At 42.2% G+C, this 27,990-nt stretch overlaps 1 protein-coding gene across 9 annotated transcripts in view; it reads right to left on the minus strand.

Moving 5' to 3' along the window:
* Nucleotides 1-19,292: 19,292 nt before the first annotated feature.
* Nucleotides 19,293-27,990, minus strand: part of PTPRC (protein tyrosine phosphatase receptor type C) — a 123,061-nt gene continuing 114,363 nt past the window's right edge. For all 9 annotated transcript variants that reach the window (XM_043484959.1, XM_043484961.1, XM_043484967.1 and 6 more), the window contains 5 exons: nt 27,446-27,580; nt 24,876-24,998; nt 24,475-24,653; nt 22,765-22,900; nt 19,293-20,418 (listed from right to left, as the gene is read on the minus strand). In XM_043484959.1, the coding sequence (XP_043340894.1) occupies nt 20,143-20,418; nt 22,765-22,900; nt 24,475-24,653; nt 24,876-24,998; nt 27,446-27,580 (849 nt within the window). In that variant the 3' untranslated portion in view covers nt 19,293-20,142. The remainder of the gene's footprint in view (nt 20,419-22,764; nt 22,901-24,474; nt 24,654-24,875; nt 24,999-27,445; nt 27,581-27,990) is intronic.

Here is a 27,990-nt window from a genome sequence, read left to right on the forward strand (position 1 = left end):
ACAGCAAGCTGAGCCTGGTTTTGTGAGCTTTGGAGGGGGCAGGGCTGGACAGGGAAGGTGGTGAAACCAGCCAGGGAGTGGGACGCAGACCTCGGTCCGCACCGCAAGGCCGTCCCCTCCGTTGTGAGACCACCGCGGGGGTAGCGCGTAGACAGGACTTTGTGGTTAGCACGGGGACGCTTTGTCCTGAATTCACAGTAACAGGAAGAGTGACTCAGTCTTCAGCCTCAAAGGATGGAGAGGCTGAGTCTGGTTTGGAACTTCCTCCCTCAAGTCAGGATCAGTCTGGGAACTAGGAGAACAGAGCTGAGTGGTAGGATGATTCATAGACATCGGGGGGAAGGACAGAGAAGGCATGGGGCATGCGGTGAGGCAAAGGGGATGAGCCAGTTCAGGCAACAGCAGTGTTTCCTAGCCGGGAGGTTTGAGCTAAGGTTTAGAAGTCAATGGATCTCAGCGTGAATTGCAGCTCTGCTAGCTAGCAACTGTTACTGGTACCCGTTTCCACATCTGTAAAGAGGATAATAGCTACCATTTGAAAATTGTTAATAGTCATCTTCCACTGAGTTCTGATGATGTGTCAATCACTCCAGCAATTTTTTTTTTTTTTTTTTGCACATCATCTTGAGTAATCTTCCCAATGACCTTTGGGAGGTAAGAACTCTCATGATTTCTGGGTTACAGATGAGAAAACTGGGGCTGAGAGAGGTCAGAACACGGACCCAGCATCAAACTCTAACTAGTTTGCTTTTCATCTAGAACTAAATGAGAAAACCCAGTATGTTTAGCAGGAGATATAAGAGGTGCGGATTTTTCGATCCCTGGGTCAGGAAGATCCCTGGAGAAGGCAATGGCAACCCACTCCAGTATTCTTGCCTGAAGAATCCCATGGACAGAGGAGCCTGGTGGGCTACAGTCTGTGGGCTCACAAAGAATCTGACATGACTGAAGTGAGTGAGCACAATAGACTTAACACAGTGCTTGAGTTATTGCCTTAAATAAATGGTCACTTAAAAATATTTCAATTTTAGAGATGAAAAAAAATGGAAGCTAAGAGCCATGTTGATGGAACAAAGCTCAGACATTCTGCTCTAAAGGCTTGCTCTAGCCCCGCATCCCGCCTTTGCACAAAAAGGACTGTCTGAAAGCAGCCTCCTCACCCAGGATGGAGTGGAAGGCTCGCCCTGCCCTCAGAGGTCAGGCCGATGCCCGCGCTCTTAAGGACATGGCCCCAGGCTTCACAGAGAGGATGTTTTCCTTGCTAGATGCATCTTAGGGCAGCAGCCAAGAGCAGCCTCCATCCACCGCCCTGCCTGCCCCTCCTTCCCAGGGAGCGGAGCTGCCGGAGTCACGTGGCCTCTAGCTCACTTCTGTTTATGGAGTTTCTCAGCCAAGAGGAAAACCATTAGGTGTCAAATTGCAAGTAGACAGCATCCAAGAAGCTGCCTCTTCCAGCGCGATTTGCTGCCAAAGAACCTTAAATAAACTTTGTGCAGGGCAGATGTCTAAGCCTCTGCTGCACGCAGTATATTTCATTTGCTAGATTAATACGTAGAGCTTGATTTGGTCTAATTAATTAGTTTGAGTTCTGAAAGCAGAAGAAAACAATGGGCTTCTTTTCGCCTCTTCTGATTCTCTTTGTAGGGTTTCTTTTGAGGAAAAAGCAAGCCAATGCATTACTTATGATAAAAGAAAAATCTGAGGACTTAAGCAATGCTTCATTTGTTTATTTTTTAACCAAAGGTGAGAGGTAAAGTCAACAATTTCCCTAGGAATCAACGGCTATGCCCAGCAATAGTACAGAGACAGAAGACTTGAACACGTAAGAGGAAAAAGTCAATAGATTTATTAATAAAAAATCTATAATGAAACATGTAAGACACTTTGCCTCCATCTTTTTTTCTATACAATACTTTTGGAAGGAAACTGAATCTTTTGGCCTTCTCTTAAAATATATACATCAAACACTGGAGTAGGTTGCCATTTCCTCCTCCAGGGGATCTTCCCAACCCAGGGATGGAATCCACATCTCTTGTGCCTCCTGCATTGGTAGGCGTGTTCTCTATCACTTGCGCCACCTGGGAAGCCAGCTATTAATATATATGACTCTCAGTAAGCAGGGAGATGCTTCTCAGCCCTGCAAAACCCCCTGCAGAGACAAAAGGGTATGCAGGCGTCAAGCTACTCCTGGTTCCTAACACTTGAGGTGGGGAGAGAGTTGGCTGGAAGTAGAAGGAAGCTGGGTTTGACACTTTACCTTTAGACACAATGCAGTTTCTCAGGAGAGAATTCACACTGGAGACCAAGCAGACATCCTCTGTAGGTGCTTATTGAGATACTCCGGGAATAAATTTCTGGAAGTACCTGAGTCAAGTCCAAGGCAGATGTTGAGACTTCCTGGGAAACTGGGAAGTAGTAAGAGACTGTTCTGTAAGAGAGTGTCACATAGGCCAAAACGAGATGCCCCAGGAAGACAAGGCAAGAGCAAAAACTTAAAGCAAGAACCAAGTATGAAAGACAGTTGGAGGTGTAAACCGTGAAATGTTAATGTATGTGATCAATACAAAAGCAGTGGACAGTTATCTGAGTGGATAGCAGGGAAGATTCAGATGGGCAAATGCAACTCTAAATTAAGGGTTACAAATGCAGAAACAGTGTACGGTCCAAAATTCAAGCTGGGAAAACAGTAGGTGCCAAGTGGCAGTCATGAAAAGAACATCAAGGAAAACTTACAGTGCTTCACATTTGATTAAAAGAACTCCCTTCTCCTAGAACAGCAGCAGTTTAAAAAAGGGAAAATGCACCTGTGTAAAAGGACATCCATCCCAGGTGACCCTAGCAGTAAAGAACCCCCCTGCCAGGGCAGGAGATGTAAGAGACACAAGTTCCATCCCTGGGTCAGGAAGATTCCCCTGGAGGAGGGCATGGCAACCCACTCCAGTATTCTTGCCTGGAGAATCCCACGGACAGAGGAGCCTGGTGGGCTACAGTCTGTGGAGTCCTAAAGAGTCGGATATGACTGAAGTGACTTGGCACACACAAAAAGCAAGGTCATCAGGGAGGATGCTAGCCAGAGAAGAAAAGAGACCATTTGGGACAACGGGCTCCCTCTCAGGAGCATGGCCCTCCTGGTGGCAACCTCCTCCTACCAGGTTTGAGGGTCATATAAGCAGTTTACTCAGAACATGGAGGAAGAGGCCAGATGCTCAGAAACACAAGGCCTGCCTCCTTGGGATCTATAGATTGGAGGCCACATTACGCAGCAGTGAGTCTGAAGTCAGCACAGGTCACTAGGACAGAAGGTTGGATGCTGTGAAGATGCTCTGCAGACCACAGACCCTTGACCCACATAATAAGTGACCCCGTGACGCAGGACCTTGTCCCTGCTCAGGCCGTGCTTCCCGGGGTGTTCATCTCCTGAGTCCAGAGTGAATGAAAGCGTGAGAAGGTAACTGGGACAACTAGTAAACCGAAGACACTAGGCCACACGGGAGGTCGTCCCGTCCACGGGCAACCAGCTTCAAGGTTGTGCGGCTTCAGGACCCTGTGAGGACCGTGGGAGTCAAGGTCAAGGTATGCCTGGGTGTTCCGCTCACCTCGTTGGGGAGCTTTGCATTCAGGGGATGCTTCGAGATCTTCTGAGATAATCACCCTTCGAGGCTGGTGACCACAGAGTGAAAGCAATGGATGCGAACACAGGTCAGAATTAAATAAAAAGCCCTGAAAACTGCTGTGCAGAGGGACGGAGCCCAGCAGAGAGCAGGGTGATGTTTCAGGCATAAAGTGTAGCAGGGGGAAAGAAGCCGTTGTTTTCCTGAGTAGAACAAAGACCCCTTCCTCCTCTCCTCCTCCTCTTCCTCTGCAGTGGTGGAACTGCAGTATGTAAACGTGAAGAAACAGAAGAACATGAAGTGAAGAGCACCCTAGCAGATGGGCGGCAGCAGTTCTCTGGGATGGAAACAGGGCTGGTAAACTTAGCACGGGGTGGCGTCAAGCTCAGGCTGCTGGCGTGTTTACTCAGGCCAGAGCCACGTTTTAAAAATAATTGAATGTGAGTGCTTTTAGGGGTATGCATTTTCCATGTTTTTGAAGCTGCCACCCTTAATATTTTATCAAGCTTTTCCATTCCTTCTTGTTATTTTCCTAACCTCTGAAGGTATGTGAGTTTGCAGACTCCAGCTCTTGAGCAGTTCTGGGAAGATCTCGAGGGCAGCGTTTTTAGAGGCATAACCTCCAAAGATGATCAGACCTGCAGAGATAAGCTCGGTCCCAAGGGAAAGAATGTACAAAATCAAGACCACAACTGGGATGGAGACAGAAACCATTCCCGGGAAGGAAATACTCTTCTAAGAGCTTCCATACAGTTTCAAACTTTTTATGATTAAAATAAACAGATTTATGCATGCATGTTTTTCTGAAAACAAGACAAATGTGTAACCTAGAAAAATGGTACAGATGAACCAATTTTCTGGGTAGAAATAGAGAAGCAGGTGGACTTATGGATACAGGTGGGGAAGGAGAGGGTGGGACAAGTCAGGAGAGTAGCAGTGATATATACACTACCCTGCACAAAATGGGCTTCCCTGGCAGCTCAGACGGTAAAGAATCTGCCTACAATGAGGGAGACCCAGGCTCGATCCCTGGGTCAGGAAGACCCCTGAAGGGAATGGCAGCCCACTCCAGTATTCTTGCCTGGGAAATCCCATGGACAGAGGAGCCTGGCGGGCTACCATCCACAGGGTCACAAAGAGCTGGACACGGCTGAGTGACTCACGATTTCACTTGTATGTGTGAAATAGTGGGAAGCCGATGCAGAGCAGAGAGCTCCGCTCAGCGTTCTCTGATGATTGGGAGGAATGGGTGGGAGAGGTGGGAGGGGCGCCCAAGAGGGAAGGGACATGCGAACACACAGCCGATGACTTTTTTGTACATCAGAAGCCAACACTGTAAAGCAACCTTACCCCGATAAAAAAAAAAATAAAAATAGAAACTGTACTTTCTAAATTATCTTTATTAAGCATGTTGCTTGCTTACCATCACATGGTGTGTGTGTGTGTGTGTGTGTGTGTATGTGTGTGTGTGTGAGCTCGCTTGCACGCGAACAGTTGTGTCCGACTCTTTGCAACCCCATGGATTGTAGTCCGCCAGGCTCCGCTGTCCATGGGATTTTCCAGGCAAGAATGCTGGAGTGGGTTGCCATTTCCTCCTCCGGGGGATCTTCCCGACCCAGGGGTTGAACCCCTGTCTCCTGTGTCTCCTGAATTGGCAAGAGAGTTCTTTAACACTAGGATCACCTAGGATGTGCAGATTATGTTATTTACTTCGGCTCAATTACAAATTCTTTTGTTTCCAAAGGTGACCCACGAGTATACTGAGGTACCTAAACTTACTTGCATTTAATTTACCACCCTATAATGGTCTAACAAAGGAGTCACTGAAGTCCGCAGAAAAGGCCTTCCTCTGTTTTCCAAGGAGCCCAAACACGTCGCACAGAAGGGCTTCCGTGTGAGTGTTTCTGTCAGTGAGATTCAGAAACAGGCCTTCACAAAATTGTTCCGATTTGGAGCAAAGAAATCTGTGACCAACCTGGACCTCCCTTATGTTTTCTGCCCAGGAGGCACTGGGGTCGGTCAGTGTGTGTTAGACAGAGGAAGATGCTGCAAAGATTAGAGGCTTGGGATCTACTTCTGGAAGCTCTGGCCCCAAAGCGAACTCCTTCCGCAGGGGTTCCTGCTGTCTGAAGTCAGAGACGAGTGGGTTTCTGAAAGGGATGCGGGGAGATGTCCGGCTGGACCACTTTGGAAAGATTGTTCGGAACACAGTCTAGAAAAATACCCTTCTCCACAGAAAGAATGTGATGATTGACCCATCAGTACCATTCCCAAGAGTGAGTGAGCCTATCGACACAGTGCCAGCATGCTCGTGGGAGCCTGGAGAGCGGGCCTGTCTGAACACGCCGTTGCGCTTCCTGACATAACAGAGGTGTGTCAATCACTCAGTCGTGTCTGACTCTCGGAGACCCCACGGCCTGTAGCCCACCAGGCTCCTCTGTCCCTGGGATTCTCCAGGCACGCCTACTGGAGTGGGTTACCAGCCCCTTCTCCAGGGGATCTTCCGGACCCCAGAGGCCGCACTGCAGGCAGATTCTTTACCATCCAAGCCACCAGGGAAGCCCGTATAAAGTTAGAGCATTTAGAAGCTGTCCACCCTTCTCTGCCCCAGCCTCAAGCAGAGTAAGACCATTGCAAAGGTTTTAGCACAACCTGGTGGTCATTCTACTTGGCACAAGAAAGTGAGGAAAAGAATTCAAGCACATCTCGCAAAAACACCCCAGTGTGAAAAACTTATCCAAAAGACAAATCATCCCCATGAGATTTACCGTCCAGCATTAGCTACTAAGAAAATATGAGCACAAATCAGTAAAAATAAAGCATATATTTTATTAAATTTGTTTTTATTCACCACTCACTCGGAAAAGAAATATATAATTTTGGTTCAAAAAGTATCCTGAATTGAAAATGGAGTCTCCACAGACTTTTTTTTTCCTTTTACTCAGAGAATTAATTATTTCTATAGAGTTAATTTTTAAAATGATTTTTAAAGTTAGTAATTTCGTCTTCATCAAAGAAATAAGTTGGAGCTTAAAAATAAGTTAATGATTTAAAAAAAAAAGTCTGAGAAAGTCCAAATTTAAACACTGAATATTTTGATATTCTGTTTCACTAATAAATTAACATTCCTCTTAGTTCAGTTCGGTCACTTAGCCGTTTCCGACTCTTTGCGACCCCATGGACTGCAGCACGCCAGGCCTCCCTGTCCATCACCAACTCCTGGAGTTTATTCAAACTCATGTCCATTGACTCAGTGATGCCATCCAGCCATGTCGTTCTCTGTCGTCCCCTTCTCCTCCTGCCCCCAATCCGTCCCATCATCAGGGTCTTTTCGAATGAGTCAGCTCTTCGCATCAGGTGGCCATAGTACTGGAGTTTCAGCTTCAGCATCAGTCCTTCCAATGAATATTCAGGACTGATTTCCTTTAGGATGGACTGGTTGGATCTCCTTGCAGTCCAAGGGACTCTCAAGAGTCTTCTCCCAACACCACAGCTCAAAAGCATCAATTCTTTGGTGCTCAGCTTTCTCTATAGTCCAACTCTCACATCCATACATGACCACTGGAAAAACCATAGCCATTCCTCACAGAGTGATTGATTAAGAAAAAACGTATAGAGTAGTTGCATGCCTTATTTGCCTGGTTTTCTCACCCTAGCATAGAAATCCCACTGAATTCATATATATTGCATTTGTTTATAAGGGTTTTTATTTATTTATTTTTTTGAGCATTACATGATATCTATTCTTTCATGTTTATCTGGTTGACAAAAGCTTTTTTTGTTGTTTGTTTTAAGCCTTTTTTTTTTTTTTAATGTGGACCATTTTTAAAGTCTTTATTGAATTTGTTACAATTTTGCTTCTGTGTGATGTTTTGCGTTTTTGCCTGTGATGCATGTGAGATCTTTGATCCCTAACCAGGGATCGAACCTACACTCCCTGAATTGGAGGGAGAAATCTCAACCGCTGGATGAGCAGGGAAGTCCCGACCTGGCAAAAGTTTTGCCTGTTGATATTTGGTTTTTAGATCTTAATTTTTATTTCATATTGGAGTGTAGTTGATTAACAATGTTTCAGGTATACAGTGAAGTGGTTCAGTTATACACATATGTGATCTGTTTTTTTGTATTATTTTTCCATTTAGGTTATTACAAAGTATTGAGCAGAGTTCCCTGTGATATGTGGTAGGTCCTTGTTGGTTTTCTATTTTAAATAAGCTTTATCAAAACATTTTCTAGTTCTTACAAAGCAAGGGATAGAAGGGCCTATTGGACAGAGTCACAGGCTGCTGGCTCAGGGCAGCTGCCCTTTCCAGGGGGGTGTATAGGGACGTGTTTCCTCTGACACTTTAGGTTACGGCTGATTGATGTCAGAACTGTTTAAGTCTAAGAACTTTAAATCTTAATATTTTTTATAGTTTTTGAAGACAATTTTTATCAAGTGACTATAAAAAAATGAAGAATTTCCACATTTCCTTTATTATGAACCCACAGCTGTATGTCTTTGGTAGTCTTCACATTTTCTTTAATGATGGTATGATTTTTAAAGGTATAAATACCAGTTTTATTTATAAATTAACAAATTAATGATATCCTTTGAGTCAGTCATCCATTAAGAATTACTGTTGAAATATGACTATTTTGATCATTGAACTATGACTGTTTTACTGAAACTGGGACAGGATATTTACTTAGCCCTCTGTAATAAGCCCAGTGCTAAAGAGCTACACATAATGGAAAGAAAGGTAAATGCTTCACTTTTGTAATAATACCCCAAAAAATGCTTTTCATTGGTAAATTTTACTTATTTGGAAGGTTATTTGCATTTGTATAAAAACGAACTATTTCACATGCATTAATGCTTCACTTATTAAAAACACGGATTCTCATAAAAACAGTCACCCATGTTTTAAATGCCTATTCAGTAATAAAATCACAGAGACCCTGTAAAATTCATGATGCATTGAATTATTTGGCTTCTATATCGTACTACAATGATAGTAGTTGTTTAGTCAGATAAAGTGGAATTGCTGAACATGCACCCAAATGAAATTTAATCACGTTCATTTTTGCACAAGTTTGATGAGAAAAACACCCCTCCCATTAATTCTTCTGGGGCATCGTTTTTCATTAGCTGCTTCAAAGCAACCCCATTTCTTATCTTAAAACATGACAGGTAGAGTGTGAAGTTAATTTTAGGTGAAGTAAGAAAACCAGGGAGACAGGTCTTAGACCCAAACGTTTCTCTCCAAGACTACAATGTCTACCCAAGAGCCTCCAAGGGTGATGCTGAGTATTGTTGAGATTCCTGCTGTCCCTCCTACGAGTTCCTCTCTGAATACACCCCAGGGAAACGTCCCCTTCCTGTTGATGGCGGGAAGACCTCCCCAGGCTGCAGGCTCAGTGTGGCATGAGCAGTTAGCTTCACTCTCTGCAGGGGTTTGTGGCTGACCACAGAGGCACCCACAAATTTGCTTCCTTCCAGTTAATAGCACTTTCATTAGGATGTCCCCAGAGCCTACCATGGGCTTCCCTGGTAGCTCAGCGGGTGAAGAACCTGCCTGCAATGCAGGAGACCCTGGTTCGATTCCTGGTCGTGAAGATCCCCCGGAGAAGGGCATGGCAACCCACTCCAGTATTCTGGCCTGGAGAATCCCATGGACGGAGCAGCCTGGCGGGCTGCGGTCCACGGGGTCACAGGGAGTCAGACACCACTGCACAACTAATCAGCACAGCACAGAGCCTACCACGTATCAGGCGCTGGAAAGACAAGTGACAAGCTCTCGGGGCGTGAGCTCTGTCAACGGGAGTCCTGATGACGTCAAGACGCAAACGTGAAAGGGCCCCACAAAGAGGATGGCGGCTGTTGTGGGGGGCGAGTGCCCGATGCTGGGGAGAACAGCACGGCGTTTGTTCTTCAAGGTGGGTGACTTGGATGAGAAAACACGATGATAAAGTTAAGGATCATCAGTTTTATCATCATAATCAAATCAATATTTTACTTGTGGCAGCTTCCCAGGGGACGCTAGTGGTACAGAACCCACCTGCCAGGGCCGGAAGCGGAAGAGACGTGGGTCTGACCCCTGCGTCGGGAAGATCCCCGGGAGGAGGAAATGGCAACTCTCGCCAGTATTCTCTCCTGGAGAGTCCCACGGTCAGTGTAACCTGGTGGCCCGCAGTCCTTGGGGCCACAAAGAGTTGGACGCAACGGAAGCAACTTAGCATGTGCAGCACAATATAAATTTATTTTGCAGATCTTGGAGATATCATGATTTTAGGTCAGACCACTGCCATAAAGTGAGTATCTTAATGAAGGGAGTCACTTTTTTTTTTTTTTTGGTTTCCCAGTGCATACAAAAGCTTGTTTATACCGTACTATAGCCTACTAAGTGTGCAAATCATTATATCTTTAAAAGTGTAAATTTCTTAATTAAAAATACTTTATTAATTTTTAAAAAATGCCATCACCTGACAACCCAGGTTTGCCACTAACCTTCAGTTTGTAAACAATGCAGTATTTGTAAAGTGTGGTAAAGCAAAGAGTAATAAAAGTATGTCCGTGCAGAAGAAAACTGAAAGATGACTGACAGTGTAAAACACGCTTAGTGACCCTCCAATGTTCCTGCTACAAGAAGTTGGTACAGAAAGGGATATACAAACAGATTCAGACATAGTTCTTGATTTTGAGCAGCTGAGTTTCCTGAGACACTCAGATAATAGTCATGGAATATGACATCGACAGAAACCACAGTAGAGTTCTAAAAACTGTGGAACGAGAGTAAGATGAAGGGGTGATGAAGTCTAGCTGAACTAGTAAGAAGATACTTAGAGATTTAGTGATATTTGGGATGTGTCTTAAAGGCATAGAAGTTCACCAGTCCGTGATAAGAACTTACTAGGTCACCAAGAAAGGACAAAAGTCTATAGTTGAGCAAAGGAATTGTAGACTAAAAACAGATGATATAAGGGATAGGACAAAATGGTAATTAATATGCTCAGAGAATGTTTCCCATCATAAAGTATCAACATGAGGTGATTGCAAATGGAGAGCCTGAAAATAAATTAATTAAACAATTAATAAAAGTTCTTATTAATAAAATTATATTTTAGAGGGAATAATCAATGTAAGGTAGAAAATGAAGTTGAAGACTCAGAGAGGAGAGCAAAAAATAATGTTTTATTTTAAGTGAAATAAACAAAAGAAAATTTGAGAATTAGGAAGTTCAATATAAAAACAAATGTAATCTTTACCTTCCCACACACACATATAAAGAAGAAAACGAGATGGGGGAGGAAAAGAGAGAGAGATCTAGAGACTGACAATTAAAAGAGGAACGAAATCATCAGAGACATGATTTAGGGAAATCTCCCCAAACAGGAAAATATTAGTTTCCATATGAAGAGGCCTCACAAGTGACTAAAAGAGTAACATTAAAAAGAAAACAAACAAAACAAAACCTGCCCACACCATGGCACCTTATGGTGAATAATAGATCCTAAAATATCTCAGGAAGGAAAACAAGAAACCTCCAAAAACAGGTATCAGAAACCAAGTAGCATTAGACTTCCCAGAAGCAACAACTAATTCTGGAAATGAAAGAGAAATGCCTTTAAAAATCAGAAGGAATCTAACAGATGTATAAATTTGAGAAAATGTCCCCAAAAGAAACCAAATGTATGGAAGAGAAATCCAAAGACACGGTTCATGAAAAAAATCATGGAAAAGTAAAATCTAAATATAAAAGTTGGAAGTGCAGAGAGTCCCAAAATAAGTCTCCTCATATACAATCAATTAATCTATGGCAATCCTGAATCTTCATTGGAAGGACTGATGCTGAAGCTAAAGCTCCAATACTTTGGCCACTTGATGCGAACAGCTGACTCATTGGAAAAGACTCTGATGCTGGGAAATATTGAGGGTGGGAAGAGAAGGGGATGACAGAGGATGAGATGGTTGGATGGCATCACTGACTCAATGGACATGAGTTTGAGTAAACTCCAGGAGATGGTGAAGGACAGAGGAGCCTCACGTGCTGTAGTCCATGGGGTCACAAAGAGTCAGACACAACTTAGTAACTGAACAACAATCTATGACAAGTGTACCAAGAATATACAATGGGGAAAGAACAGTATCTTCAATAAATGATGTCGAGATATAGCTCACTGAATAACTTATAATGGAAAGTGTATTTCAGATTCTTTTCCATTATAAGTTATTACAAGATTTTAAGTATAGCTCCTTGTGCTATACAGTAGGTCCTATTGGTTACCTATTTGAAATGTATTAGTGTATATATATTAAGGACTTCCCTGGTGGCTCAGAAGGTAAAGCGTCTATCTACAATGCAGGAGACCCGGGTTCAATCCCTGGATCGGGAAGATCCCCTGGAGAAGGAAATGGCAGCCCACTCCAGTACTCTTGCCTGGAAGATCCCATGGACGGTGGAGCCTGGTGGGCTACAGTCCATGGGTTTGCAAAGAGTTGGACACGACTGAGTGACTCCACCACTACCACATTAATCACAAACTTCTAATTTACCCCCCATGCTTCCCCTTCTGTAACCATAGGTTTGTTTTCTATGTTTGTCGGTCTATTTTCTGTTTTGTATATAAGTACATTTGTATTATTTTTTTAGGTTCCACATTTAAATGATATCATAGGTATTTGTCTTTGTTTGACTGACTTCACTTAGTATGATAATCTTTATTTCGTTCTCTTTGCATGGCTGAGTAGTCTTCCACTGTCTGTGTTTAGGTGCCACGTCTCTTCTTTTTTCAGATTTTATCTTTATTTTTGGCTGTGCTGGGTCTTAATTGCCGCACGAGCTTTTCTCTAGTTGTGGCAACTGGGGGCCGCTCTCCAGCCGTGGTGGGCTGGCTTCTCGTTGCAGTGGCTCCTCTCGTTATAGAGCACGGGCTCTAGGGCAAGGGAAGTAGTTACGGCTCCTGGGCTCTGGAGCACAGTCTCAGCAGTTGTGGCGAACAGGCTTCATTGCTCCATGGCATGTGGGATCCCGATCAGGGATTGAACCCACGTCTCCTGCATTGCCAGCCAGAGTCTTTACTCCGAGCCACCAGGGAAGCCCTGGATTGCATCTTCCTTATCTATTCCTCTGTCGATGGTAGTTTAGGGTGTTGCTTCCACGTCTTGGCTATTGTAAATAATGCTGCAATGAATACTGGTGTGTGTGTATCTTTTTGAAATATGGTTTTCTCCAGACATGTGGCCAGGAGTGATATTGCAGGATCGTATGGGAACTCTGTTTTTAACTTTTTAAGAAAGCGCCAAGCTGCTCTCTATAGTGGCTGTACCAACTTACATCTCTAATCATTGGAGAAACGTAAATCAAGCCACAAGGAAGTACCACCTCGTACCCATCAGAACGGCCTTCATCAGAAAATCTACACATAATAAATACTGAAGAGGGTGGAGAAAAGGGGACCCCTCTTACACTGCTGGTGATAAACTTTAAAAATAATAGTAGTTCTAAGCTGAGAAGTTGTAAGAATGGAAGTGGGAACAGAGATAGGAGAAATTGGACCAATTCAGAGTTAATTGTCAGTAGCGTGATTGAAGTGAAGTCACTCAGTCGTGTCTGACTCTTAGCGACCCCGTGGACTGCAGCCTACCAGGCTCCTCCATCCATGGGATTTTCCAGGCAAGAGTACTGGAGTGGGTTGCCATTGCCTTCAGTAGGGTAAGAGGTCTGAAATTAAAAGATGCTTGCTCCTTGGAAGAAAAGCTATGACCAACCTAGACAGCATATTATAAAGAAGGGACATTACTTTGCTGACAAAGGTCCATCTAGTCAAAGCTATGGTTTTTCCAGGAGTCATGTGTGGATGTGAGAGTTGGACTATAAAGAAAGCTGAGCACCAAAGAATTGATGCTTTTGAACTGTGGTGTTGGAGAAGACTCTTGGGAGTCCCTTGGACTGCAAGGAGATCCAACCAGTCCATCCTAAAAGAGATCAGTCCTAAATATTCATTGGAAGGACTGATGCTGAAGCTGAAACTCCAATACTTTGGCCATCTGATGTGAAGAACAGATTCCTTGGAAAAAACCTTGATGCTGGGAAAGGTTGAAGGCAGGAGGAGAGGGGGACGACAGAGGATGAGATGGTTGGATGGCATCATTGACTTGATGGACATGAGTCTGAGTAAGCTCCGGGAGTTGGTGATGGACAGGGAAGCCTGGTGTGCTGCAGTCCATGGGGTGGCAAAGAGTCAGACATGACTGAGCGACTGAACTGAACTGAACGGAACTGAGGGTAGGAGGTCTGGTGGCCAAGGTGGTGGCAGGAACTGGTGATGCTTCGGACAAACATGTGAAGTGAGGGCAGAGGGAGGAGGAGGACCTGAGCTCTCCATGGAAATTCCAGACTGCTCCCAGTTCATTTTTTTTTTTCTCTTGTAAAAATTCATATCAAAACATGTCTTGCACTTGTAATAATTTTAGCTGCTACATAAAACACAAATCTCAGATAATATTCCTAGAAAGATATCTTATATGTAAATCTCCACATGAAAAATATGTAAATGTAGAATGATGTTAAATAATGAATTATTTACAAAGTATGTCATCTTGCAATGCTAAATAAGATTAATCTCTTCCTTTAACATTGTATAAATTTAGAGTCGATTTTATTTCTGAAATTTGCATGTTCTCTGAATGACTACAGGGCATTGGATTAAAATACACTATAAAAATCTGTAGAAAGGAGCAGTGGATTTTAGTAATTTGACTAAACTTGTCACTGATTTTGACCTTTTTTAACTTCCTGTATTTAAATTGTGAATAAATATTTTGCTACTTCTTGGGAGAACAAATAGAGTTTATTTACCACTGACTCTCATCAAAGAGAAATTTGACTTCCATGATTTAATGCTACTCTAAACAAAGAGAATACTGCCAAAGCCTGTTTTATTTACAGAAATAACTTGTTTCATTTAAGAAGTCATTTTATAAAACTAAAGCCAACTGTGAGCTCAGATGAGAAATGTTAGACTATATTAAGGGAAACCCACATGCTTGCACACACACTGAAAAATCCAGATGAAAGTGTACTGCTTTTATATCATCGATACGTACTTCTCTCATAACTCACATGACTCTGGCTGCCGAGACAAAGTATTTCCTGGATGTGGAACTAACTGTGGTCACGTGAGGTGGTTGTGTACTTGAGTCTCCAAGAGGGACATCAAGTTCTTTAGGATTATTAGACATTCCAAAATAGTGTGGAAGAACATCATGATGAAGATTCTAGGACAAAGATCTAATGAGTTATTAAAGATTTGTAACCTAATCAGAGTGCATCCTCAGGGACATAATAGTGTAGGAGGGAGAAAAACACATGTTTTAAAAAATGTTGTAAAAATAACCATTGCTAAGATGTTCCGCAGAGCATTGCCTTATATAGCTAGCTAACTGTTCTTTGCTATTGTCTATGAAGACCCACTACAATGCATGAGAAACAATGGGAGGTTATCTGCTGAGTCAATCCAAAGTAACTCAAAGCAGATACTAGATGGCTGTTGAGTAAGTTTTTTTTTTTTTTACACATTTATTTTTGTATAATTTTTTATTGGACTTTAGTTGGTTTGCAATGTTGTGTTAGTTTCTACTGCATACAAAGTAAATCAGCTACGCATATACATATACTCCCTCTTTTTTATATTTCCTTCCTACCACAGAGCATGGAATACAGTCCCTTGTCCTATATAGTAAGTACTCCTTAGTTATCTATTTCATTTGTATTAGTTATCTATTTTATACATCAATCCCAATCTCCCAATTCATCCCACCACTACCCCCAAATTATGACAAATACCCAACTTTTAGCTTTAAATCTTCTGCATATCCTGTTTTCTATCCCTGTCTTTATAATGATTAAATATAAATGGAAATCCCCTTATAAAGGGATTTATTACGTGTCAATCTCTTTTAAACGTACTAATTCAATTCTCCGCTTTCTGTTACAACTTGTAACATGTGACAAAAGTCATGCAACATAATTCATGAGGGATGATTTAGTCTGAACTAATGAAAAATCTAAATTATGAATTGCCAGGAAAAATTCTCAGTCCGCAGTTATCTAAGCACATCTTGAGGAAACCCCTTCCATGAGCCCATGTTAACCAGTGGGGGCAAGTTCTGTGGGCAACTCAACTCCATCCCATCTTTCATTCAAAATATTGGCAGGGCACAGACTCTTTCCCTCCGTACTGTCTAACCTTCTCCCCATCTTACAGAGTGAGTGTGGTAACATCATGCAATCCATAAAAATTCAAGAGGATATTTTATTCTTTGACAGGTCATCAGCCTCTCTTGGTGGGGTTTATTATACCTAAGAAGTTCTATCAAGTCCAACAAGTTCTCCTTTCAAGTGAAATTAAATATCACATCCCAGAGGTCCCAATTATACTATGGTTAAAAGCAACATATGAATCAAGAAAGCCCTGGTTTTTCTAGAGGGAAATTCCTGTGTTCTCTTACAGAGGAAGCCTACTTCCAGATCCCTGGCATCCTAAGTTTGGGGACAGTTTAAGTCAGACCTAAGTTTAGGTCATTGGCAGGGCTTCCCTGATGGATCAAACGGTCTTTGGAAAAAACCCTGATGCTGGAAAAGATTAGGGCAGGAGGAGAAGGGAGTGGCAGAGGATGAGATGGTTGGATGGCATCACCAACTCAATGGATATGAATTTAAGCAAACTCTGGGAGATAGTGAAGGACAGAGACACCTGATGTGCTGCAGTCCATGGGGTCACAAAGAGAGGAACACAACGTAGTGACTGAACAACAGGTCAGAAGAACCAAGCTCCCTTGGACTTGCTCACCAGAGACGGGGAATGAGTCATAATCTCCATAAATGTGGTTTGCATTTTATGGTGCTCTGTTAACGTGCTTCAAATACTGATTGATGGGTCGTCTGACAAACATACTGAAATGTGATCTAAACAGTAAGAACTTGTTCTGATTACCAAACTGAGAGACAATGGAACAATGACATTTGCGATTTATTGGTGGCTTTTCTTTCCTGGCACTCACTCTGGTGATGAGGTGATCTTTGTTTATATGCATTATGAGGACAATCCTTTCCCAGGGATGTTTAAGAGTGTGTTTGTTTTTGGATAATAATTTCAATGTTATGAGTTCAGCTAAGCTTACTACATTGTACAACGTTGTTGAGAGAGCCATATATTTCCCATGATTTTGTTTTTGTCTTTGTTTTAATCATGGGATAAAGACAGCAAATAAGTTTAGACTGCTTTTTCCACTGCTTTTTCAAAACACATGAACAAAGTTAATACCTGGGAAGGCAGAAGGGCAGAACACAGACTCTGATGCCAGGAAGAGCTGGTTAAACCCTGTGTCTATCATTTGCCAAATGTGTTATAACAGGCCAGGCACCTAACTTCTCTAAGACTCAACTCTTCATCTATAAAATGGAGATATTACGAGCATGTGCTGCATAAAATTTATCTAGAGAAACAAATGCAGATAAAATAAATAAAATGCTTGGCATGAATTATACCTCAATAAATGTTATTATAGTAGTAATATTTCTACTTATTAAGAAATGATACAGGATGTATACCCCCTTGATTAGATTAGTGCTGATCCAAGAAAATGTAAAGCGGTTTGCAAAAGAAGGGTCTTCCCTGTTGGCTCAGATGGTAAAGAATCTACCTGCAAAGCAAAAGACCTGGGCTTGCCCCTGGGTTGAGAAGATCCTCGGGAGAAGGGAATGGCTACCCACTCCAGTATTCTTGTCTAGGGAATTCCACGAAGAGAGGAGCCCGGCGGGCTATAGTCCATGAGGTCACAAAAAGTCAGGCACGACTGAGCAACCAACACTTCACAAAAGAAGGCCTATAGAAAATGGACCTTTAGCAGAATAAATCTTTTCACCTGAAATAGGAAATGAAAAAAATCACAAGTTTGAACATATCTTTTGAAGAACCCTTAGACCCTTCCAACTGCAAAATTTGTATAAGAGAATGAAAGCATAGCCTTTTCTACTCATTTTAACAGATAGTCTTTTCCTTTGAAGTTGTGCATTTTGAAGGTCTTTATATCAAGAGGTTTGTTGCAATTAGCCAGGGCAATTACCACCCACTTTCTTGGACCCAATAGAGTGCTATGAGAACATTTTATAACAAATCTCCAGAGTAAATTAAAAACTAAATTAAAAAGATCAGTTCTAATTAGTTATAAGAAATAACAAGCTTCATATGCAATGTTTTAGCAAGAACAAAAATAGATATGAAAGTATCACTGTGTAAGTATTAGAGTTCTAAAAGCCAGCTAGGTCTCCCACAAGGCAGGCAGATTCTTTACTGTCTGAGCCACTGGTGAAGCCCTGTTAAGTATCACAGTTTTGAGTAAAAGCTAAAAGCTTACATTTAAAAAATTATCATTGCAGAGACATTCAGCTAATATTTCACACAGTTTTATCTTTGCTTAAAATGTATATTTCTTTTCTGCAAAGATTCATTTTTCATAGTGAAATGTTAATGTCTTAGGAGAAATGAAGCTTCTGTCTGACCACTCTACCAGCTCATCTTTTACTGCAACTTCTCGTGTGCCCAAGAAAAATATGTTTCTAGTTTACTTCTGTTAAACTATTGATAATAGAAATTACTATTGCTCTATTATCTAAGTATTTATTTTGTGTTTTCCCAAAAGGATAGACTCAAGTGGAAAATACGCATTTAAACACACAACTTTCACATTTTGAAGATGTCACTTGCAGCTGAAATCTCAAAAAAAAAAACCCCTCTAAAATTTAACTATACTCTAGTGTAAACGGCAACTGATCAACTTTCTGTTAGAGAAACTGAGGCACAGAGTTTGAATGAAAGAAGTGAAGGTCAGTTTTCTTTCTTTCTGGAGCTCATAGCTGCTGACTCCTAAAACTTCTTTTTTCATTAGTAACAAAACAATGTAAATTAGAAACTTGCTTCATTCTAAAATTCACTTCTCATAAGTTAATGGCACAGTACTATAAAATAAGGTAAAGATTTGTTGCTAATTTTGTGTGTATAGTAACAAAAGAATTAGAAGGCTGAACGTAAGACAAATGTGAGTTGAAAGGAAAGCAATTGAAAATGCATAGTTGAAAAAAAAAAAAAAAGAAAATGCATAGTTGAGACACTAAACTTAGTTAAGAGAGTGAAGATATAGCAAACCAAGCCAACTTAGAGGCAGTTTGTGGCCAATGTAACAAACTGATGCAGAATTCAATAAAAAGGGTTTTCTTTGTTACCTCTTCTGGAATTTTTTTCAGATTCCAAACAATTATTAAGACTATAGATCTTTTATAAAATGAGATCTATAAAGTTGTTACACAAATGTTAATTGCAAAAAGCCTATATTTTAATACATGCTTAGATAGTTCATATATGAACATGTGATACACAATACGTTGTATACAAAAAAAGATAATAGTTGAATTTTATTGTGGTTGCTGTTATCAATTCATGGTAAAAAGTAGTCTAAATATTTGAGAAAGTAAATGCATTTCAGTGAAAGACAAGAACAAACCGCATATGCAATATTATCTACCTCCTATCACTGTCTTATTCCATAAAAATAGGTATGTTAGGTTTCATACGTAAATATTTAGCACAAGTACATTCTAATGACCCCACTTTTGTCCTAAGGATTGAATACACATTACATTTATATAAAGATGTTTATTGAAGCTCAATTGTAGCAAACATACAGTTTTGGGTCAAAAGTATCAGGCAATGAATTTCACATATTATACAGAGAATAATCTGTGCTACAGAATTGTAAACACCATATGAAGATAACAAGATAGGCTTTCTTGAAATTTTAAATTAGATTAAATAAGCCTGAAATATTGGACTAAATGCTAACATATGGAATATAAGATTTCCAAATGTTAATTTAGTTAACTTCCCTGTAGTACACACATTCTATTTTTATGTCTATTTCTGGCAGCAAAATAGGAAATCATAAGATGTATTTCAGCAGGACAAGGAGGCCATCTTGAGGTCACTCTAGAAATGTACATGTCCTTCTTACTGGCAGCACACACAATTTATGATTTAAAAAAAAATATAACCTTTGAGCAAAGTTAATATTCCTAGGATAAAATATTGTCATTTTTCTTCAAAAACAAAATGGCAAAGTTTCTCAGAGCGTTTAGATTTACTTGAAAGCATTCTCCTCTCACTCACCCCCCCCCCGCCCCGTGTCTGTCTGTCTCTTACACACACACACACACACACACACACACACACACACACACACAGAGGCTACAAAGAAGCTGCTTCTTGCTGGCCGACAGAGATGGATAAAACTTAAAATAAGCATAAGACTGTACAAGAACGCTTCAGCAAGACTGTCTTAAATATTTTTCTACAGTTGTAAAACAAAAGCTTCCCACAAAGACCAGTCCATGCCCTGTGTGAATTCACTGTGTATCTATTTTGCCTCTCTAGTTCTAGAAAAGTAGAAACCACCTTGAACGCGGGGTCTGGAGCCGCCCCACGTCTGTCTTTCCTATGCACTCTGAGTTACAACTGGACTCGCGGGACCATTGGCAGCATGCTCAGGCCCCTCAGCACCTTCCGTGGGTTTGGCACCTCCAGCCTCTTTCTCTCCTTCCGGAGTCTTCTCCAGGGCCTCCACGGGGCTTGTGCAGTTAGCATCCGGCTTAGCTTTGTCCACCTCGTTATCAAATTCAACCTTATCTTCTGGATGCTTGCTTTTCTTTACTTGTCCATTCTGGGCAGGATAGGTGCTGGCAATGACGTCATACAGGAATTGGTATTGCTCCTAGCAAAGAGAAGAAGCCAAGGATTACACAAAAGAGGTTTATGTCCTTTTTTCTTCTTTTTTACATCAGATGAAAATAAACAAGACTTAATCATTTACTTGTGGAAGACTCTGGGTAACAGAAAACTATTCCCATGTGTTTTCATAAAAAGATTGTTTCAAATGACTCACTCTCCTTAGGGTTCTAAAGGACTGACCTTGTAGCCACACCAAATCGGTGTTTGGTCCCCTCTCAAGCCATATGGGGGCATCTCATTCCTAAGCTTTTGCAAAGGAACCCATTTTGGATGCCCATTCTCTTGGTTCATGCCTACATATCACTTAGCATACGATCCAGAGTCTTTCAGGAAGCCAGTCTGAGCCCCTTGGGTTAAATTCAGTGCCCTCATTCATGTTCTAGTGATCTCTGTCATTTCACTCATGTGTTCAGTCACCCAATTGTGTCCAATTCTTTGCGGGACTGTAGCCCGCCAGGCTCATCAGTCCACGGAAATTTCTAGGCAAGAATGGAGAAGAAATGGGTAGCCATGTCCTTCTCCAGCAGATCTTCCTGACCCAGGGATCAAACCCGGGTCTCTTGCATCTCCTGCACTTGCAGGCAGACTCTTTACCACCATGCCACCTAATCATTTCTCTGTCATTTCACTTACGACATTGCTGAGTATCTGTCTGCCTTTTCCTCTCACTAAACAGTGAGTCTCTTAATAGCAAAAGCACGTAGTAGGCACTTGGTATACTTCTAACATCAATACATGCAAGGTCAAGGTCATGCACAAGTAAGAGCTGGCAGAGTTTGAGTGAGTGGTTAAGTCTGCACTGTGATGAGTGACTGACTCCCAGACCATCATCTGTGGTCACCACACTTAGGACACAACTTGGGTGGATTGGCACAATGCTCACTCAACAGCCTCTCTGTACCCATGAAGCAGAGCAGGACCCTGTGGTCCTCATCCCCCCACCCCCCGACTCCGGTCCTCTGCTTGTCCTTGGTCTGTGGAAAACCCTTAGTCAAAGAAGAAGTCTAATCAGAGAAGTGGGCAACAAAGGAAAACAGTCAAAGGAGACCAAATAACAACAGTGCAGTCAAGCATAGTCAAGGACCTTTAGTTCCTTGTCAAGGGCTATAGATGATACTCTGCGCCACATCCTGCGAGCTGTCCTATAGATACTGAAACCCCTGCCAGGCAGATAAGTTAACTACGGGATAAACAGACCGTAGCCACAACAGAAGCTGCCACAATTCTGAGACCTGGCCTCAGAGAAATGGGAAGAAATCAGCCATGGAACTGAAGACTAACTGCATTTAAAACAATCAAGACGATGCTGGTCAGACCACCGGTGACCCCGTCTGAAGACACTTGTGAGGGCTGACTATGCTGTGTCTGCACGCAGTCCCCACCCTCAGCCTGTAAAAGCCCTTGCCTGCTGATGGTCAGCAGAGCGGGGGAGTCGGCTTTGGACAGGCGTGCACCTCCCCGCTGCCCCGCCTGCCAGCAGCCAAGATAAAGCGCTTTCCTTCCCCCCAGCCCAGCCTCTTTATTGCACCTGAGTGGAGAGCAGCCAGACCCCACTTTCGGCTGCATCCACACCTCTTGGGAAACTGACTTTGCAGGCCCTCTGGACAAAAGGTGAGTCTATCCCACCCCTACACCTGAGCTGGCCTTGTGACTTGTTCAGCTAACAAAATGCAGGGGAAAACACGTGCCAGGCCCCAGCCTGGGCCCCCAGGGGTCTCACTCTGCCTCGAGGAACTCCGCTGCCTTTATGGGAAGGGAACATGTCTGGACCAGAAGAGACATGTGATCCACACGCCCCTGTTGCCACAGCTAAATGCCAGCCAACTGCCAGCCCAGAGGCACTCGAGGTCCCTCTGGACAAGCCAAATCCCAGTGGACACACCAGCGGCAGCAGACACACGAGGGGGCCTGGTCTGGGCTGGCTGAGCCTGGCATGGGCATCAGGACCACTCAGCTGATCAGATGACTGAATTATAATAATGCCACCTTTCTTCCACCTCTAAATGCCGCAGGCGGTTTGCGACACCGCAACACAAATTGGTACAAGATTGAACGTGGAGGGGTTGGGGGGATTCATGAGCTTTTAAAGAAAGTGTTCTTCATGAACCCCCACCACACATCACTAGCCAACTCCCATTAGGTCTCTTATTTATACTGATAACAATCCCATGTGACCCATCATGTAAAATGCGATTTTAAAAGAGAAGACTAGAAAAGTAAATAGAAAAGAAATAACAGAAAGGAGAGGATGAGAGGAGGGGGACGGGGTGGAAGGAGAGAGAAGAAGTAAAAAGGCAAAAGCAGGTTAAAAGCACTGATGCACACTTACCAAGGTGGGGACCATTCCTGGCCGAGCTTTGCGGAGCGACTTCACAGCTTGAAACACATCTATCACTTCTTCTGTGTCAGCGCTTTCCAAGAGGTTGAACAACGCGCAAAATAGTCCTGTTTGCTGAGATCCATCTCTATAAAAGAAAGAAAAGATTTTAAAAATTCTACATTTTAGGGAGAAAGTGATATTGGGACAAAAATCAAAAGAGATAAGAATATGCTGTTTGCTTCAGGTTTGCTGTAATTATTTTATTCCAGTCTCTCAAGAGCAGAACACTTCTGCTAAATGCATGTTTTATGCAAACTTTTTCAACCGGGGGATATAATAGTCCTTTAGTTTAAAAACTTACACTTTAAAAATATACTTTCTCCTGTTTAGAACTTTACTGATTACCATGCACTTTAATTTATATCTTAAGTTGTTAAGACACATATCATAAAGCCAACTTGATAGATGAAAATACTGAAATTTAGGGAAGATAAAGGCATGGCTAGAAACAGATGAAACCAGAAAAACTGGACCTGATATTCTATAAATTACTAAACCATCTGCTTTCTCTCCTCTCTTCCGCCTCTCTAGTGCTTTTTATTTTTTTTTCACAAACATTAACAATTCTGCACCAATAGAAAAAGGATACCTAGTGAAATTATTCATTAAGGAGAGGGCAGCCAAATCACTTATCAAACTGTGAGAGGCATGTTACATTATAATAAAAATTCAATTTAAAGAATATTATTGGAAGATTTTTGATGTAAATAACCAAGGAATGTACAGTAGGTATTCATCTGTTCCCTAAGAAACACATACAGTTTTAAATACTAAACTTTCCTTCTTTAGCTTTCTTTCCATGTAAATTTTACCTTTGAAAACTCAAATATATGCCAAAAAGTAGTATTTGTTTAAGGGCTTGGTTGCAGTGTATGCAATTCTAATAATAATAATGAGGCTTTCTCAAAAAGCCTCATTTCTTTTAAGCACTTCACTAGATTTATATTTCTCACCTTACTTTACTATTTTAATTTCTAATTTAGTGTAATATTTTATGTAAATAGTTTATATCATTCATCCTTCTTTCAAACCTCTTATTTAAGGTGGAGACCTATCACAGATGAAACTTAAGTGTCTGAATAACATAAATTAAATAAAATCAAGTATTATTATGCATATTATTAAAATCTTTGCCTTTGGGGCTCTATTTAGGGAGTCAGGTGATGGGTTTCAAATCAAAGTTTCTAAGCATGAGATTTCAGTTAATAAATAACTTAAGATATATGTATTGGAGGCAAAACATTCAGTCCTCTGGATTCTACTGAAAACTAATAGAGTGGCTCAATGCACTTATAAAGGCAGAAATAAAAATGTAACATCTATCCATCCATCTGTCCACGCATGTTTCCATTCATTCATTCATTCAGGACAGGTGACATTCTGGGTTCAGCATTAGGCACTGAGTCAGGGATTGCATACCACTGATATTAAGGGACTCATAACCTAATATTACTGCACTAAAATATAATTATTTCTACTGCATTTCCACAATAGTTACGCTGCTGGAACACAAGGGAGAGAGTGACTGACTCCCTAAGAGGCCTCCACTGCAGTTGTGCATTTTTAACTATTAGGAGAAATCGCCTTTAATAGGAGGTGTGAGCCAAGAGGTCAAGCAGGACACTGGGTTTAGCACATATCCTGTGAAACCCCACCGACCTGCAGTGAACGAGAAGAGGCACATTCCTGTGATATTTATTCCCTTCGGCAGAATTCTTCTTGGGAAGTTTTTGTTTGAGATTCTGGATCATCAAGACCAATTCTTTGGGTTCTGCGGGCAGCTCTTCCCCATTCCAATTATTAAATTGGTACTGGTACACCGTTCGCGGATCTTTCCTCTAAAACCAGGGGAGGGAACATGAATTCAAGGGAGAAACCCAGCCCATTCGATAAGTTGATTGTTACTTTTCCCTCCCAGTTACTTTCATTTAAATCATTAAAAAAGTTCATCCTGAAAACATTATATAGAGAGTTGCTTCGCTCTCATAGAGCAATGCATTTTAGTTTTTCAACCAGATCAATTACACCAAAGACACATACTCCTGAAATTGAACGTGTACCTTGGAATGTCTCAGTTCAAAGGCACGGACGGTGTACGCTGAAGATTTGTTGGTGTCCTTCATGTGAACTTCCACATCTCCGTAGGTGTGCTTCCCTTCCTCCCAGTACTGAGCACAGGCTTCCTAGGTGAGAAGGAACGTGACTCAGCACCAGCTGCCCAAGGGCCTGTCTGCTTCTCAGCACGCTCGGAGCGACACCGCTCTCCCCTCGGCTCTGGCCCGGGCCTCCTTCTCTCTCTTCTTCACTCTGCTCTGTTAAGTGTGAAATGGCTAACTGTGCTGCAAACTGAGTCCTCTTCATAAAAGTCTAAAACCCATTGGAAGTATGCTGGACATCCATCCAAAGGATACGCGGGGCTGGCTTGTGCAAGGAAGCCAGGGAGAGCCAAGGTGCCCAGCGCGCCACGGGCGCGGCTCTGCCACCCCAGGCTGGGTCTCAGCTTCGCTTTTCCCATCTTTCCATGCCTCACCACCACCTTTTCAAAAAGGATGGACTGGGCTGGTGTGGTCATGACTCCTCCAAGAACTCAGGTCTCCTGTCCCTGCAGGGGCCCGGGGGAAAGAGACTGCACCTTTGGAAGCTTCATCTCTATTTTGTCTGTGTCAGCTGACTGTCTGAGGAAAGGGTCAGCCTGAAGAACACGTGGGTCACAGGAGCACCTGCTTCTTCCTCAAATGATGCCCACTAACTACGGACCCACAGCTGCTGACCACGATAGGCATCCCTGTCCGAGGCCCTGTTCCATTCCCTGGCTTTCCCAATTTAGATGAAGGAAAAGATTACTAGAATCCCATGCCTTAAAGGAAAAGAAAAGAAAAGAACATAAAAGAGCTAGTGGGGAGCTGCTGGGTAACACAGGCAGCTGAGCCCGATGCTCTGTGATGACCTAGGCGGGTGACGGCGGGTGGGCACAGAGGCTCAAGAAGAGGATACATGTGTCCTCACAGCTGATTCACGGGCACAGCAGAAGCGGACACAGCATTGTAAAGCAATTATCCTCCAATTAAAGCTTTTGAAAAGAAACAAATGGAAAATGAAAAAAAGAAAAACATAAAAATAAAAAAGAACTATTTTCTATGCACGAGGATAGGGGAGAAGGGAAAAGAGAGAGAGAAAAAGAATACATATAGCCTAAGAGCATACTTATAAGAACATTCATTAAATAAGCTTTAACATATGTCAGATAAAGTGTTAGGTGCTAAAAACTAAGACGTACTGCCAGGAAAATCTTGATAACTTGTGGTATTAAGAAGAGGCTCAAATATATGTAACAGGCATTAGGCAGAAGATCAAATTAGGTCCAAGGTTCACCTCCAACTATAGAATTCTATGACAGTAACTATTACTTGGATATAAAGAAGATGGGATTTAGGTATGTTTTTCAGGAGTTTTATCTTTCTAGAAGAATAGAATCAAAACGGGAAGAGAGGGCACATTTAGATATATGGGATGTCAGAAAATTAAGGCTCAGTGAGGGGAATATAAACGCTGCGTTAAGATTCAGTCAGTAACTCTACGTGTCCAGAGTGGAAAGTGTGGAAAACATAAAAGCATAAAGAAATGGAAAGATATATTGGGTCTGATTATGGATGGTCTTAAATGTCAGACCAAAGAGGTGGGTCTCTATCCTGCAAAAAAAGCAAAAAATAGAATGAAGATGTGGCTGTTGTGTGCATGTATGCGTGGTAAAAGTCACATAATCTAAAACGTAGTGTCCTAACCATATCTACCTGCACGGTTCAATCTGTTGTGCAGTTCTCACCATCATCCATCTCCCCAATTTTTCACTTTCCTAAGCTGAAACTCTGTCCCCATTAAACACTAAGTCTCATTCCCTTCCCCACCTCCTACACCCACCCAGCCCCTGGCACCTACCAATATACTTTCTGACTCTGTGAATGTGACTATTCCAGGTGCCTTGTACAAGTGGCCTCAAGCAGTGTTTGTCTGTGCCTACCGCATACTTTCCTGGTGACTCAGACAGTAAAGAATCCGCCTGCAATGCGGGAGACCTGGGTTTGATCCCTGGGTCGAGAAGATCCCCTGGAGAAGGGAATGGCCACCCACTCCAGTATTCTCGCCTGAGAAATCCAAGGACAGGAGACTGGCGGGCTACAGTCCATGGGGTTGCAAAGAGTTGGACACTTTCACTGCATACTGGAATGCATTTTAAGTTTTACTTAATGCATGTCCTACAAACAAATTGTACCTTTTTTTTTCCCCTTTGTGCTATACAGTAGGTTCTCACCAGCCCTTTGCTTACACGGTCCGCTGTGTTTAGCAGAGGGAGGCTCGGGGTTGCTGTGCATTATTAGACAATCAATCTGTGAACAGTGGGCAGAGCTGGCAGGGGCTGGGGGAGGCAAACAGGAGAAATGGTCAGAACCCAGGTGAAAACTCTAGAGGCCAGCGCTTGGATGGAGAACAGGGAGAATGAACAAATGGAACCACGTGACAGGAGGATCACAGCGACTGGGATACAGAGATCCATCCAGTAAGTGATCCAGGAAAGAAGGATCCGATTTTATGACAGAAAGACCCGAAAGAAGAGATTCTCAAAAGCACAAACCTGGTCTCCGCTCTTCAGTTCCGTCAGCATAACGATCACCTTGACTTTTCTCTGGAAGACCATCTGCCAGAAGTCACCGATGGTCTCTTTCAGCGGTCCCTGAGCTGCAATCATCACTTCAGGTTTCCAGTAACTCTTTAAACAAAGAAAAAATTGAGACCTGGTTACTGCTACTGATGAGGAAATAGTGGATTCTTAAAGCAACCATGTGGAAAGAGAGTCACTTAACTTGACGTCAGTGCTGTCACATATATTAAGATTCTTAGGTCCCATCCTGTGATGAACCATAATGGAAAAGAATATAATAAAGAATGTGTACATATATATGTGTGTGTGTGTGTGTATAATTGAATCACTTTGCTGCATAGCAGAAATTAACACAACATTGTAAAGCAACTATACTTCAGTTTTTTTAAAAAGTGACAGATTCTTAGGCCCAAAAAACAATGTGATGTCTCTATAAAAGATAGTAGTTAATGATAATACTTGGCTACTAATGTGAAATCAAGTTTAGAAGACTAATGTAAAATCAAGTTATTTTAGAA

The sequence above is a fragment of the Cervus canadensis genome, chromosome 13 (genome assembly GCF_019320065.1).
Source record: "Cervus canadensis isolate Bull #8, Minnesota chromosome 13, ASM1932006v1, whole genome shotgun sequence".
NCBI lineage: Eukaryota > Metazoa > Chordata > Mammalia > Artiodactyla > Cervidae > Cervus > Cervus canadensis.